A 16,026-nucleotide genomic window follows, 5' to 3' on the forward strand; every position below is an offset into this window, starting at 1 on the left:
AGGGAGTGCTCAGTCAACTATTACTCTCCCCGCTACTGCTATTATCCAGGAAGTACCAGAGGCACTGAGAATCAGGACTTTGGTGCAGTCTTAATCCCCACCTCAGAGGTGCGCAATTCTCATACCACAGAGTTTAACCTTTCCATTTCACAGATGAGAACATCAAGGCAGAGGCGGAAGAACTGGCTCTGGGTCCCACTGGGAGTGAGTGTGGGAACTGCTGTCTGACTCCTGACCTCAGGCTTTTTCTTCACAATGCTTTCCCTTCTCTAGAGCCCTAGTTTTCCTTTTACTCCTCTCCTCCAACTCCACCCATCCCTGCTAAGAAGGAACCCCTCTCCTCCCCCAAGCCTCTGGCCCCACCATGGATGTTGGCATGTGGTTGTAGTACCCAGGCTCCCTTGGCATTCTTTTCAGAGAGCTGAGGCCAGGGAGGTGAAGGACGGGCCTGGGGCAAGCCTCTGAATGTGTGGGAATGAGCCCCCCTCCCCGGGAATTGGGCCTGGCTGCCACTGCATGTTTGCTCAGGACCCTTTGGCAGTCATCCATGGTTTGAGAAAGGCAAAGCAGCCAAGACAAGACAGAGGCTAATTACCTTGGGTAATAGGAAATTGAGGAGTGGTGACAAGAAGGGTATCTAGGCCTCTAGCCAGGCAAGGGCAGGGAAGACCATGGATGCCTAGCCCAGCCTGACCCATCCACTGTGAGTGGAGATTCCTTCTCAGGGTCACTCTCCAGTTCCAACAACCCAAGGGTGCAGGAGTTGGCCACACTGTCAGACCTTCTGGAGACCCTCTCCTCTGCTTCTCTTTGTTTGTTTTCATTCAAAAGCAAAACAAATGAAACAAACAAGGAAATTCAATTTAGACAGGGCCCAAATGCTGAGGTTTCTGTTTTGTTACACCAGGGTGAGCTTAGGACAGAAAATCAGCCTTGACTTTCCCTCCCCCAATTGGTCTCAACCCAGTGGTGCTTTGTAAAACTACATGGATAAAGGGGCTGCAAAAGTAATTTGCCTTCCTTGGTGGAGTGAAGAAAGGGAGTAGAGATTCAGAGAGAGAGAGAGAGAGAGAGAGAGAGAGAGAGAGAGAGAGAGAATGAGAGAGACGGAGAGAGAGAGAGAGAGATGAAGAGAGAGAGAGAGAGAGAGAGAGACAAAGAGAGAGGAACCCACACTCAAATAAGAAACAGGACAGAGAAACTGAGGTACACACACAACAACAGAAGAGAATAACAAAGAGAAAGGCAAAGTCAGAATGACTGGGAGAATGGCAGATAGACACAGACAGCAAGCTATGAAGAATAGACTTACACAGAGAATGAATGAAAGGCAGGAGAGATGAACAGAGACACAAGGAGGCATAGTGGGGTAAAAACAAGTGAGAGAGGCAGAAAAGCAGGAAGGACAGGAGCCCAGGAGGAGAAGAAGGGAGAGAAAGAATGAGAAGAAATCTTGTGGCAAAAGTATGCATTCTCTGAACTCTCAAGCTGGGGTGGATCTAACACACCTTCACTTTGAAGGTGCCAGAACTGCAGAACAAGAAGGGGACATGAACGTTTAGCCCAAGGTCCCAGAGATGGAAGTGGTGGTAGTGAGATGTGAATGCAGACTTCCTGCCTGAGAGACTGGCCCTCTCCACCTGAATCCTATTATATCTCTGGTGGGGTGGATGGGGGATTTGGTGCCCTGTGCTTAATTAAAACACAGGGGTGTGGGCTCATGCTCTCTTTTCATTCTATTTCATTCCCAAAGGATCCTGGGCCAGTAGCACCTCAACCTGCTCCATAGGAAATGGCTCTCCCTTGGTTGTCCTTGGAAGAGACACAGATACCAAGTGATGGAGTCAAGAAGAACAAAGCAGTAACTATATGCAAGGCATTCTGGTCAACCCCTGTCTGTGGAGTTTGTCACTTACTGCTCTTCCTTTTAACCCCGTGATATGAGAACAATTACCAGCTCCCTATTTCCAGAGGAAGACACTGTTGCATCGAGCAGTGAGAAATGACTTTCCCCAGGGCAGGTCATGAGTAGAGGGCGGAATCAGGATTTGCACCCAGTCTAGTCTGTCCCCAAAGCCCATGCTCTTCCTACTTCCATACACAGCCTTTTGGACCCAAGAGTAAGAAAACTGATTTTGGTAAGGAATGAGCAAGCAGAAAAGAAGCCCCAAGAACTGACAATGGAACTATTTTAAAACTCACGACCGTGTTGGTCAGACTTCATGGAAGGAGAGTCACCAATAGGATGAGAGATGGGTCCAAACCACACCCTGGGATCCTTGTCGAAGCAGCCCAGATTCCACAGCCATTTAATAAAATCAGTTTTGAAAATAAAAGAAAGAAGTGTTCAGAGTTAGGAATGACAAACTCATGACAAATACATTTCCAGGACAGAAGAAGAAAGGGTGGTCCCACTTAACGACATGGCAAGGGGGTCATGGGGGTGCAGTAAGGAAAAGAAGAAGTGAGGGAAAACCACCATCATCTTGAAAGGATTCGACTGATTTGTCAGCTTTCAGGGTTAATTGCTTTTGGGGTTCCATAAGACATTTCATTGCTCTCTACATAACAGGCCTGTAGGATTCCAGACTGCCTAATGCCCGGACTCTACAATGTCACCCAGAGACAGGGTTACTACTTGTTTCTCACTGGATAGGAACCACCTTCCAGGGCTCTGGCCCTCTCTGCTAGATGTTGTCCCAGTAGTTGGTGAATGGACAGGGAGGGGATTAAAATTAACCATTAGCCCAACAAGGACAACAAGAACAACAGTGATAACAGCTAACACTTCTTACACTCTTACTGGGAACTCATCACCAAGTGGAGAGCTTTTGTGCACTAGCTTATCAAATCCACTTCAGGTCCCAGTGCATCAGACATTGTTATTATCTACATTTTCACAGAGGAGGACATGGAAGCTCAGAAGGTTGACAGGCTCACTAGGTGTCACACAGCTGGTAAGTGCAGGGGAGAGATGTGAACCCAGATCTGTCTGCCTCCAGTCTATGTGCTTAATGAGGGACAAAGGGACCAGAAGCCAGTCATCATGAAATCTTTCAAAAATGTTACTTTCTTCACATAATCACAGTTTTCAGAGTTGGAAAAGGCCTCAGAGCTCTTAATCTAGTCATACATTTAATAGATGTGGTGGTCCTGGACACCCAGAGGTTGGTGTCAGCACTTGTTGATTAAGAGGCAGTGGAGTCATGCTCTCAAGATCTGGATCCCAGGTCAGCAGTTAAGGCTTGAGGCAAATGCTACTTCCTCTGGCAGGTTTGCCAAGATGTCCCAGCAGAAGAGATTTGATAGCCTATTGTATTTTGGGGATTCCATTTCCAGAGCTCTCACTGTCCCCAGTTGATTCTGCTATTCTGTACAAAGTAAAACTTGGATCCCAACATCTACAAGATAGTCAGTGGCAGAGCCAGGGTCAGAGGCCCAATCTCTAGCTTATAGGGATATTCCTGAATTTGGTGCATGAATGTGTTGGATGTTACCAATGAGCCTGAATATGTTGGATATTCTAAAGTATGCCATGGTCTTTAGAAAAGTCATGGCCTTCCAGAGGAAGTGGGGATGGGATATGGTTTGGAGGTGAAAGAGATTCACATTGTGAAGGGGTTAATACTTACTGAGCACATACATACTGTGCTGGGGTGTTTTTTGTTTAATTCTCATGTGCCTCTGCAAAATAGATTTTATTATTACTGTTGTACTGAGGCTTATAGAGGTAAAGGATGACATAACTAAAAATGTCAAAGCCAGATCGGAATTCACGGTCTGTGGCCTTTCATACCATCATTAAGTTCTAAGTTATTTGAGAATAGAACCCTTGTCATAGTCACATTCATACCTGCATTTCTTAGCTCAGTACCAAGTCATAGGAACTCTTCAGAAAATGTCTGCTGAATAAGTAAATGAGTTATGAGTGAATGAATGAATACATAAAAATGGAATGAATGAAAGAAGTGATGAATAAATAAGTGAATGAATGGTGGAGTATAAGAGAGGAAGAACAGATATATGGATGAATGAGATAGATGGATGCAGAAAGGGAAGAAGGGGGGGAGAAATGGATGGAAGGAGGGATGGGTTAATGATTGGGTAAAGGATGGATAAATGCATGGATCACTGAGTAAATAAAAGAAAAACATAACTGAGTTCAATAATTTGTGGATAATGCCCTCCTTGTTAATAACTTCAGCTTTCTAGGCTAAGGGAGGTGCCCTATAGTTTTGTAACTAGGGTACATGAAGAAAGCTTGTCTCTAGAACTCTGTATTATAGCTTTTGATGGATGCATCTCAATGTGGCAAATGCTCACTGAGGGGAGAACAAAAGAAAAACGAGCCCCTTTTCTAAGATTAACAGATGAGCCTCAGAATGACTTCCTTTTGTATCACTAGAAGTTTGGATGCAGTAACTCTAATATATTTTGTGAAGGAGTGATAATGGCACTATTTCTAAGGAGGGGGAAGCTGAATCTAATAAAACTAACAACAAATATATATATATATATATATATCTACATACCTATATATATATGTCATATATATATGCTGCATGTATACATACTTCAGATATACAAATCTAAGTATTTTTTCAGAGGGGATATCATGGAATTGAGAAAAGAACACCAGGCAGGGACTCCTATCCCAGCCCTCCTTGCTAACTCACCACTTTTCCTCTCTGGGCTGCAGATTATTCATCACTAGAAGAAATGCTTTTGTGTTCCTGGCCTCCCTGGGCCCTCCAGCACTAACCCTGTGTGATTCTGTGGCCTATTGTGGCCACACTTCTCCAATGGATACTTCCAAACCTTAGCATCTGAAGGTGCACATACAGGCTGTCTATAAAACGTTTGGCTGCCTGGACAGATTATTCATGCCTTGCCTCCCAGACTTGAAATCATCTTGTTTCACATCCCCCACGCACCCAGCACATCTTACTTGTAGAGACCGTCGGGCTCCAGACACTTGAAGATGACGGAGTAGATACTGACTTCAGGGACCTCTCCATGGCTTCGACCAGCTGCTACACAAGATGTGCCCAGGCCAGAGAGTAAGTCATCGGCAAAACTCAGGAATTCTCCTGGAGGGAGACAAAGAAAGATGAGCTCCCCAGCTCAGGCCTTGGTGAGCAGACATCCTTGCTGCTGTCTGAACCCAAGAAATGTCTGGATACCATTATCAGGAGGATTAGTGGACAACGCAAGCATAGCATATGAATGACAGAATAGTATCTAGCCTTAATGTCTCTTTGTTTAAATTTATGCCTGAATTTTCCCAACTGTAAAGTGGGCATACTAATATCTGCCTTTATAAAATTGTAGGAAGGCTCAAATGAGGTAAATTATTGTGCAATAAAAATATACGAAAAGGCAAAAGGTGCATCGTGCTTTCTGTCCAGACTAACTATTCTGGTCTTATTGCTGCCATTAACTTCCTCTTAACTACTTGAGCAAGACCTTCCTTCCGGGAACTGCATTCTCCTTGCTGGTGTAACAAAGGAGTTGGACCAAGGATGTAAGATAGGTTTCCTGTTACATGGTCACTCTTATGCATGAAGTGGAGTCATGAAGTATCCTGGTTCTGGATTCTGGATTCATGAAGTGGCTCATGGATTCAGGAAGTGTTATGTTGGTTCTGGATTCGTGAAGTGTTATGTTGAGATGGACAGAGACCTGGTCCAACTAAGGGGGAAAAAGTTCCATGCCTAATAAGTGATGGCCATGGGACAGGAAGGGACAGTGGAAGAACAGGAGCCTCGAACTCCATGATTTCTAAAAATCAATCTAGACACTGGATTTTAGGAAGCAGCTGAAGTTTAGTAGAAATAGACCTAACTAAAAGGAATAACTGGACATTTAAAATCTCAGGTTCTACTTTTAGCTCTGTTAAGAATTTGCTGGATGGCTTTGGCCAACCAAATTCCCATCTCTGTGCTTTAGTTTTGTCTTCTGTAGAGTGAAAGTGGTAGGATCACTATTAGAGCTTTTGAAAAAGGAAAATAAAAACATAGATGTGCACAAAGATTAAGATATATGGATAAACGTTACAGTACCATTTAAACCAGGATGAATTTAGAAACAACTAAATGTTCAATGATATAGAAATAGCAGTATCATTTATAGTTCAGTGATGCAATGGAACATTTTATAGCCATTAAAAACAAGATTGTGGAAGCATATGAAGTTATATGAAAAGATATTAAAAGACAGGTTACACTATTACAGAATAATCTAATTTTTGGTGGAAGTTTTACATGTTTATCTATTTAAAAAGAGAAGGAAGAAATTACAAAAAAAATGTACAATAGTGGCTTTGTCTGGAAAGTGAGATCATGGGTATTTTTCTCTCTTATTTTTGCTTATCTCTGTTTTTTTTTTTTAAATCATCGATAATGGACATGTATTACTTTTGTAACAAAGAAAAAAATCAATAAAAAATTACTTAAAAATAGATAAAATAAATGAACCAGGCTAAATGGCCTCTTAAGTTCCCTTCCAATTCTAAAATGGGATGATTTAGGAGCAAAACAAACACGTGGATTATTTTATACCACACAGTATGGAATGATTTGAAGCGTCCTTACCATTCATTCCTTCTCCTTCTTGTCTAATATGGAATGCCTCACACTCTCTTCTCATTTATTCTTAATAACGACAAGAGGAAGAAGTCCATTCGACTAAATCCTCTCCACTTGATGTTAAGGACAATCAAATATATTGGAACCAACATGGAACAGTAATAATATTGGCCAAGTGCCTGAGAAGGCTGTGACCCAAGGAGGCCACAGAGCTCTTCTCTATCACGGAACTGGTAAAGCCAAATATATAGATCACAGTCTGCTGGTGTTTCAAAGAAAAGTTTCATTCTTCACTCACAGGTGAATGATATAACACTTGTCTGACTTGAACTGTCTGGAAAGCCCTAGGATTTCAGGTAAACAACCGTTCGATAACATACTTGTCCGTAGGGTCCGATAGAGCAGATCTGATTGTAGTGTTCTTTGTTTTCTACTTTTTTACAAAGACATCTACAGTTCATAGACTTGATACGTAGGTGCCAGAGGGAAGCATGTGAACCAGGCTGATGTCAGCAACATGCAAGTTCACCTGCTATTGTCAGACAGGCTTGGGACTGAATTCTACTTCCACCATTTATTGCAAGTCTCCTAACCTCTGAAAGTCTCAGTTTTCCCTTCTGTAATACGGGATCAGTAACTGTTACTGAGTTTGGAGTCCAGAATGAAAAAATCTAAGAAGAGATTCTTAGACCGGCAGCCGTCTAGAACCAGCAGTTGGAAACCGAAAAGGTAAATGAAAGCTTTATTCATCAAGGATGTTGGCATCCTCTGTTTCTTTCACAGGCCTCTTATGTCAGCTTCTTCCACAGTAAAATCATAAACAGACAATGTCTCTCTTCCAACAGCTACCAAAGCAGAGCAACATATAGGGTGAAAAATGAAGAAAAGGGGGAAAAACATAGAATTACTCACTGGAGTAAGGGCTTTGTCTCTCGTGGTTTCTTAGGATTTTAAGTTTGGCAACTTACATTTGTTTTCTCTGAGCTTGGATCCATGTCTGTCTGCTTCTCAATTTGTTTCTAGATAGCCATTGAAAGAGTTGGCCCCTCATGAGGGAATTCAGGATTTCTGTGGCCAGTATTAACGGTCTTCAAGCCAAAATATGGCTGACATTCATTCACAAATGGGCATAGCTTTCCAGATGTTTCAATGCATTTCAGAACAATTGGACCCTGGATAAAAGCTTTATAACATGCCTGACAGGTCAGTAAGACAGGCACACAGCTCTAAGGTTTAAGATTTAGTTCGAAGGAAGAAACTGGATAGCCTGGAACACATAACTAGTCATATGGAGGACAGTATAAGGACATACAGCACCCAGTTGTATTCGGGACTGCATAGACATGATGACCTTTGCATGGAAAGTGTCAAAAGGAAAGGAAGTGACACAGTGCCAACTCTTCTTTGTTTTATTTAATCATCACAGTATCCAATCCTAAGGAGTTAAATGTTAGCATCTCTGTTGTAAAGCTGGGATTAAGCTCACAAATTTCAGGAGGGACAGAGCTGAGATTTGAACCTGTATCCTCCTAACTGGGAAGCCATACTTTTTCTTTTATACTATGCTGCCTCCTAGAGAAAGTTTAAAAACAACAGTGTTCGAAAGTGAGGTTTTCAATTCTGTTCAGTTTGCAATTGAAGCGTGTCACTCTCTTAGCTTGGGGAATGAAACAATGAAAGAAATAGTTCCTGACCTACAGTTTGTAGTGTAACAAGAGGAAGGGTTCTGAAAGACAAGAACAGACCAACAGAGTAAGTTGTAAGATCGCTTTTCTTGGCACTGTCTTCCAGAAAGTTTAAATGTAACTTCGATGGAGACAGGTGAATGAGGGGATCCTTCACTTCCTCACCTGTTGGAAGGGGTCTTAAGGAAGATCTTCTCTGTGTACAAATGCAAATCAGTGCAGGTCAACACATGCACTGGGGTTCCACAATACCTCATCTGGCAATGGAAAGTCTGGCAATCGAATGAACAATACTACAGGGCAGTGGTTAAGAGGCTGGGCTCTGAATTTACACTGCTTAAGGTTAAATCCTGGTTCACCCCCACTTATGGCTTGCCTCAGGCAGGTTCTTTGATTCCCTCCATCTATCTCCTCATATGTAAAACAGATAGAATCATAGTATCTAAGGTACAATGTTGTGAATATCATAAAATATTGCATCTATTGCTTACAAATCAATTAGCACCGTGTCTGACATACAATAAGGGTTCAAAGGTATGTTAACTATTGTGTTAATTATCGTTTTCATTAACACTGTCATCATATCAGAGGAGAGAGATAAGGGCCCTTAGAACTTTTTTTTTTTTTTGGTCCAATCTTTTATCCTGTCCTTTTCCAGGTGACAATTGAGGCTTAGAGAAGGAAAGTATCATGTCCATAGCCATACGCAAAGTGGGAGGTCCGCTTGGAACAAACATTTCATCTCTTGGCCCTTACAGCCTGTGTGGTGATTCCTATTAGCCTCTGAGATAAACCTGCTGAGACCTGAAGACCTTGCTCTGAATTTCTGACCAACTACCTTCAACATGAACGTGAGCTAGATTTACTTTGTGCCAGGCACCGTGCTAGACACAGAGTTCCACCCTGCCATCTTCTTAAACTTGGACTCCCTGAGAAAGATAAAAAGCCTAGGAGAGACAGAAGTAGTTCAAGAGGTTTCCAACACGTGCTATATTCTAGCAGCGGCTTGCCCATCAGGACATGCAGAACTCCAGGGTGGAGAAGGAGAGGCAGACATGGTGGGGGCTGAAGTCTGTCTCCTCTGTGCCCACACCAACTTCAAGCCAGATCAACACCAGTTTGATCTATTTTATATACTGATGGTCACGTTTTATTTAAGTTGGGGACAAAAAACTGTTCTAAAAATATTGGCTTATAAGTTTTACTGCTTAAAATGTTTGAATCCTAAAACCCTGCCACATTCTCTGGTAGAAGAAATACAGAGGTTCAGGAATGTTGCACCCCACCCCCAACCCCAAATTCAAGGCTTCACAGCCACTCTGGGGCAGAGTCGAGGATCAAACCTATTTGCTTCTGAGCTCCATGTGCCTTCCACTAGGCAACTCTGCCCAGGTTAGGCTACCCCTGTCCCCTCCTCTCTGGTATGTTATGGCTGTGTGGCAGAACCCTCCTAGATGGGGCTGCTGTTGCCACCGCCTAGCCCATGCCTGTCCAAGAGTCTAACATTCTTTCTCTGTTTTTCTTTCCTTGAAAACAGATAGGGAGTTGGGAGTCGCTGTACAGGAATGTGCCTGTTCCCCATTATGGCTCTTCTGGGGCTGTAACCCGAGTGGGCTTGGGCCAGACCCCCACACACTGCTTCATCCACTCAGACTCGAGCCTTGCTCTCATTACGATCCACAGCGGAGGTCAATCACAAATTCTGCCGGAGATTCAGAACCAACCCAACAAAGCACAGTAATTTTTCGAAAGGCCCCACCCCCTGCCTCAATCCCTTCTCCTTTTATCACTCCCTCAAATCCCCTGCCTCCTCGTTTCCCCCCTCTCTCCCCTTCTCCCCTCACCCCCTCACTTCTGATTGAGTTGAGGTCACAGTCAAAGCCGGCCACAAGAGCAAATTGAAAACAGGCTGGGGGGGGTGTGGGGGGAGAAAAAGCAGCAAAGAAATTCCAAAATGGAAGGGGCGGGAGTAGTGAGTTATTTAGCCCAGGTGGGGAGAAAGGTCCCCGCTCCAGCCTCCACGCTCTTTTCAGGAAACGCCAGGGGGATTTGGAGGCAGCTTCGGGCCTGGTCTCTCTCTAACCTGAGGATGCTTCTTGCTGTGGTGCCAAGGAGAAGCAGGGCTCTGCATTTCCCACCATTCCTTTAGTTGGGCCAATGTAGAAATTCATTCAGAGCCTTGTCATGACAAGATGCATTTTTTCAGGGCCTCACACTTACCAGCTGCCATTGGTTTGTTTCTTCACAAACACGGTACTTGAAATCTGAGGAGCCAGTGTCTGGTTCCTACCTCAAGCATAATGGCAGTACGAGGTGGAGGAAAGAGAGTGGGTTTGTGGGGGCAGATGAAGGACCCGGTTTTGAAGCCAGCCTCCACCACTTAGGAACTATACTATCTACGGATGGATGATTAAGCTCTCTGAGACTGCTTCTTCATCATCAGAGAATCAGGTGAGGAACAAATGATTTATGTGGTATGCCTGCTACATGGATGGTTTACCAATGTCCGTGCTCCCCCAGTCCTGCTACCATATGTCCATTTCCATCAGGTCACAGCAATTTGTCTGACAGCCAAATTTTTAGTGGTGAAACTCAGCTACTTTGAGATACATTATATAATATCTAACTCCCTAGAACTTTTTTTGTTTTTAAAGGAAGCAATATTTAAGAAGGTTGAGGGAAGAAGGATGGAAGGTAGGCAAAAAGGAGAGAGGGAAAGGAAATGTCTATTCACTCTTATCGTATGGCAGGTATTTTTTTTAACATTGCCCTGATTAAACATTGAAAACAGCCCCATTGTGATTTTCAATACAATCTAAAGATTTGGGTTAACCACGCTTTTACAAATGAGGAAACAGGTTGAAAGAAGGCTAAGAAACTTGCCTAATGGGATCCCATGCTTTTCCTACTGCACATGTGCCAACAGACTAGGAGATGCTGTTTCAGCAGGATTTGTGTTTTGGTCACCTCTGTGTCCTCAGTGCCCAGCATAAGGCTGGCCATGCAGAGATGTGTGGGACTCTAGAAAACCAGATGTCAGTGGTTGAAGGCTGGATCCACACCCCATCTCCCCAACAATGGCATCGGGCATTAGAACTCTCTTTTGGGAGAACCAGGATGCCTCCTGGGTGACCTCTTTTAGGAATGCATAGGACTCTCAGGATATAAAAGAGAAGGGACTGCCAAAAAATGATTCTGAAAATGGCAATGGTGGTCTAGCAAATACCTACCAAAAGTCATGTGAAGGGACTTCTGGCTCATCTCCATGCAAGTCCTCGAGTGAACCATCCATCGATTGGACCAGCTTTAAACCCATGCCTCCTTCTACTAACAGTGCATGAGTTTTCCACTGGAGAACCAGCTCTCCCCTAATGTCAATCTATATGATTTCGGTGGAGCTAAGGCCTACTCCTTCCTCCAGAGATGGGCATGTGGTCAGCGACCCGATATTCCATGTCAGAGGCCAACGAGAGATGAACAAGTGACTCAAGCCTGATCAATCGGACTAACTCCTGGGACAGAGTCCAAGTCCTGATGATGACATCATTTGAAACCTTGGATCGGTTGGGTCTGAAGTTAGATATCCTCTTGAATATTTCAAATACATGAGTCAGTATTTTCCCTTTTCTGCCAAAGTACTTTCCGTTTGTTTTCAGTTACTTGCAACCAGGAGCCTTACCAGACACAAATCCTATGAGGTAGATTTTATGATTGCCATTTTATATGAAAAAAAAAAAAAAGCTTACAAAAAGCTTACAGGTCTCAAGCAGATTGCCTAAGGTCACACTTCATCTAAATAACAAGGCTGAACTTCAAATCCATAGCTGTCAGACTCCAAAATCTGAGCCTTTCCCATCATAAAACACTGCCTTGGGCAAGAGATACAAAGATTCTATTATTCAACAAAAATCACTGAGAATTTCCAATTCCTATTTCCTCTAGTCCTGTTTTCCAACCTCATTGCCTACATTATCTTCCTCACTAACTCATTCCAGCAATACTGGTATTCTTCTGAGGAAGAATGCCTTGCATTCTCCAACCACAGGGTCTTTGCACCAATGGCTTCCATCTCTGGAGAGCTCTTCCCTGTATTTTTTGCATAATCATTCCTTCTCCTTACCCAGATGATTACTTAAATGTTACTTCCTCAGAAAGGCCTTCTCCAGCCACTCAGTCTCATCTAATCCCTTTCTGTCCCCCTTTTCTACTTTCTCTTCATAAACCTTATCAATCTTTCTCATATATTGATGAATTATTGTATTGTCTGTATACCCCACTATGAGCCCCATGGGGAAAGGACTTTGATCACTTACCACAGCAACTGTACATAGCAGATTCTCCATAAATATTTACTGTGTACTGTGACCTGAGGTGATGGCTGGCAACACAACGTGAAGAAGAATGTCTAAGTTTACGTGCCCTGGGAAGCAGAGACTAAAAGAAGGGTCTGGGTGCAGATGGTTATTCTGAGAAGCACGCATGGGAGAGAGGAAAGAATCAAATAAGGAAAAAGAAACATCAATATAGAAGTGCATGATGAAGTCTACTGCCATGAATCATGGGAACACCATTCTACAGGGACCTTCTAAGAAGGGACCTAGATGTCTCCCCGAATCGTTTGGCTGAAAGCTGGGAGCTAGAGAGCATACCACCTGATTCCTGATAACTGCTGGTTGAGAACCTCCCCGTGAAAAGTTCCCCATGCCTTTTTTTTAAGCTGTGCATGTACATGGGCCTAGGGAGCTCCCTTGGTCCTGTATAACAGCATGATGAGGCAGAAAGTGGAAGCTTACTTTTGAGGTCACTATCAGTACAAGGTGAGCCTTGGTATAGACAGTACTACCACCACTGCTGTGGCTAAAATATCCAGGACCAAGTGGGTATAGTATAGCCCAAGAGGTGTCTGCTACAAAGACCCAAGTCCTGTGTTTGAGAAATTCACAGAAAGAGCAACTGACATGCCTTGTTCACTGAGGTCTAGGATAGACGCAACTGGGTAAACCCAACTGGTGAAACAGTCCACAAACAATTATTAAATACCCACTAGGTTCCAAGGAAAAGACTACCCACTATGGACAGAGCACTGGGCCACCCTTTCCCTGTGGTGCTCGCGGCTTAGCAAGGCAGATTTGCAATGGTTGCTTTTATGAGCAACCCACCAAAGAGTCCTGCAACTTATTATTAATATGGAATTTAATAATATTAACCTCAGTATTAATATGCACTTGGCCAATACAGACTGCCCTTTTCTACCGCTGGATTAATCAGGGCCAAACAAGCCCTCGTCATCCCCACCATCTCGAGGACAAATGATGCTAATGCATTTGGCCAGAGTGGGTATTGCTAACATGTGTGAGGAGAGCTGATCTGGGGGGGGCAGGCTTGTGGAGGAGGAGCAAAGTGGAAAGACAGCCAAGGTCCCCTCACCATCACTCTCTGAGGACCACGGTGCTTGTTTACTGCCCTCACAGCACGCATCTACAGAAGCTTTGCTTTTCTTCCTTGTCTTTTTTTAACTTGCATTCCTAAATGTTACACTATGGTGAAGTGGAAAGAACCGAATGTACAAAATGTGCTTCTCATCAGAGTCTCCGTTCCCCTAACACTTCCAACTTTGTCTGGGCCGAGCACTTCATTCAACGTCTCCCTCTCTGGGTAAAGAGGCAGAAACGTTGTGTGCTGACAGTGGGTCCTAATAGCCCCTCTGACCACAAGTCTGATGAAACAGTATACAGTCTGGTGGAGCTGGGGTTACTATTCTCATTTTATCCAGAAGAGAGGTGCAAAGAGTCGGGGCAAGTGGCCCCCCACACACCTACTGCACGGTGAAGCTAGCACTTGAACCCAGGTCGATCCAATCCCAGAGCCTGTGGTTTTTCTTAATTGTTCTGTTTCTATGGACCTCAGTCTCCTTGTCTCTTAGATGAGGATGTCATTATCTACTCTGGAAGAGGGACATGAGGAGTGAATTCAATTAAGTCCATAAAAAAATATAAAAGTGCTTTATTATCTGCAAACTGTGATGTGTATCTAAGGGGTTGTTGGTGAGGTAAATCCACAGAATGACAGGCAAGAGGATGAAAATGTCAGATGGGTTCTGCTTCTGGAGTTAGAAGGAGGGAAAGGAGGCCATCTTTCCGGAGGAACTGAGGTATGTTGGTGTTCAGCCCAAAGGACACACAAAATGGAATGATGATGAACCTTTACCAACCTGGAAACATACTCATCAGTGGCAAAGAGGAATTTGTATCCCAAGAAGGGGAAAGGCATTGTGCTGGATGAGGGTGCTATAATGCAGGGCAAGTTAGGACTCCTGGGGCTGGAGCTTCCAGAACTCTTAGTCCTGGAAAGTGGGCTTCTCTTACTTCAGTTCAGCTAAAGTCCTATCGCCTCAGAGCCTTCTGCATCACCCTATCTAAAGCAGACATAGGCTGCCTACTCTTAATTAGGCTTCATAGAACTCTTGATTTTCTTTTAAGCACCTGTAGTTACTATGTTCATTTATTTATTTTCATCTGATTACTAAAACGTGAGCTCCATGAGCTCAGAAGGCTTATCCATCTTGTTCCATCTTTTTCATGGTTTCTGTTTGGCAAAGAGTGGGGGACAGAGCAACCATTCACTAAAGATTCACTGAATACATTGGGGAGAGGTGAGGCCTGAGAGGCAATCAACTAATGACTCAGCCACGACTTCGCAAACATGTGGAGACAGCCTGTTGTTTTTGCTCATACCTGATATCTTTCCAAAAGCTTTCCTTGGCCACCCTTCCATCCAGCAAGGATGAGGTACCTCCTATGAGTTCCCATAGTGCCCTCACTTCCACCACTGTGGTCCTTAACCCATTGTCCTGCAACCACCTGTTTAGCGTCTCCCTCCCCCAGGACTTATGGAAAGGGACCTGGCCTGTCTTATTCACCATCTGAGCCCTATGCCGGGGTGTGTGGAATGATTAAGTAGATGAATGAGCATGGCTTCCTTCCCAGCTGGAAGCAGGCCCGCTAGGCAAGGGGCGGGGTGGGATTTCCCAGCACACCAACCTCTGAATTGTGTGGGGAAGAGCAATCCCAGGAGGCCAGTAGATCTTGTGTGAAAGAACACTGAATCCAGGGTCAAAGAGCATGAGCTGTGCCCCTGCCTTCCTATGAGACTTTACAAATCTATTCACATCTCTGCCACAGCAAATGGCCGTAATAGAAAGGGCATGCATCACACTCTTGTCCAGCCTTTGCCTGGTTTGATCTTGCAACCAATTGCAACACTGAGACCCTCTTTTATTTTCCTCTATATTTGCCTATCACTTTGCTTCTTCAGTCTCAGCCTCCCTGAGCTCTGTCTAGCTGCCAGACCCCCCACACCCCAGGAAATTTCTGTCATTAGTAGTACCGCTTCTTGATCTCTGCCCAACCCTGGCATTTCTGCCCAGCTAAGCCTTCTGCTGTATCACCTTAACACTCGCACTGGCTGCCTATGAATCCTTTGACTCCTATCTCTCTTTATGGGGAGGGTTGCCATTCTCTTCTTACAGCTTTCTCCTTTGTAAAGCCCTTTAAAGTTCACAATGCATGCCCCTACCTTCTTTGCCATCATACTCAAGCTTCACAAGCACTCAGCGAGGTAGGAAACATGAATAGAAGTGAAAATTCCCATTTTACACAAAGGAAAACTGACTCAGGAAAGGAATGTGTCTACAGAAGAGGTACCGGGGATGGATCACACATTTCCTGATGTGAGATACAGTGTTTTAGTAGCTG

General features: G+C 44.0%; 1 protein-coding gene across 1 annotated transcript in view; it reads right to left on the reverse strand.

The window, feature by feature from the left end:
• Positions 1–16,026, reverse strand: part of LOC125920717 (astrotactin-2) — a 243,710-nt gene that overhangs the window by 49,517 nt on the left and 178,167 nt on the right. The window contains exon 7 of the mRNA XM_049627838.1: positions 4,949–5,090. Coding sequence (XP_049483795.1) covers positions 4,949–5,090 — 142 coding nt within the window. The remainder of the gene's footprint in view (positions 1–4,948; positions 5,091–16,026) is intronic.

Source organism: Panthera uncia, chromosome D4 (genome assembly GCF_023721935.1).
Source record: "Panthera uncia isolate 11264 chromosome D4, Puncia_PCG_1.0, whole genome shotgun sequence".
NCBI lineage: Eukaryota > Metazoa > Chordata > Mammalia > Carnivora > Felidae > Panthera > Panthera uncia.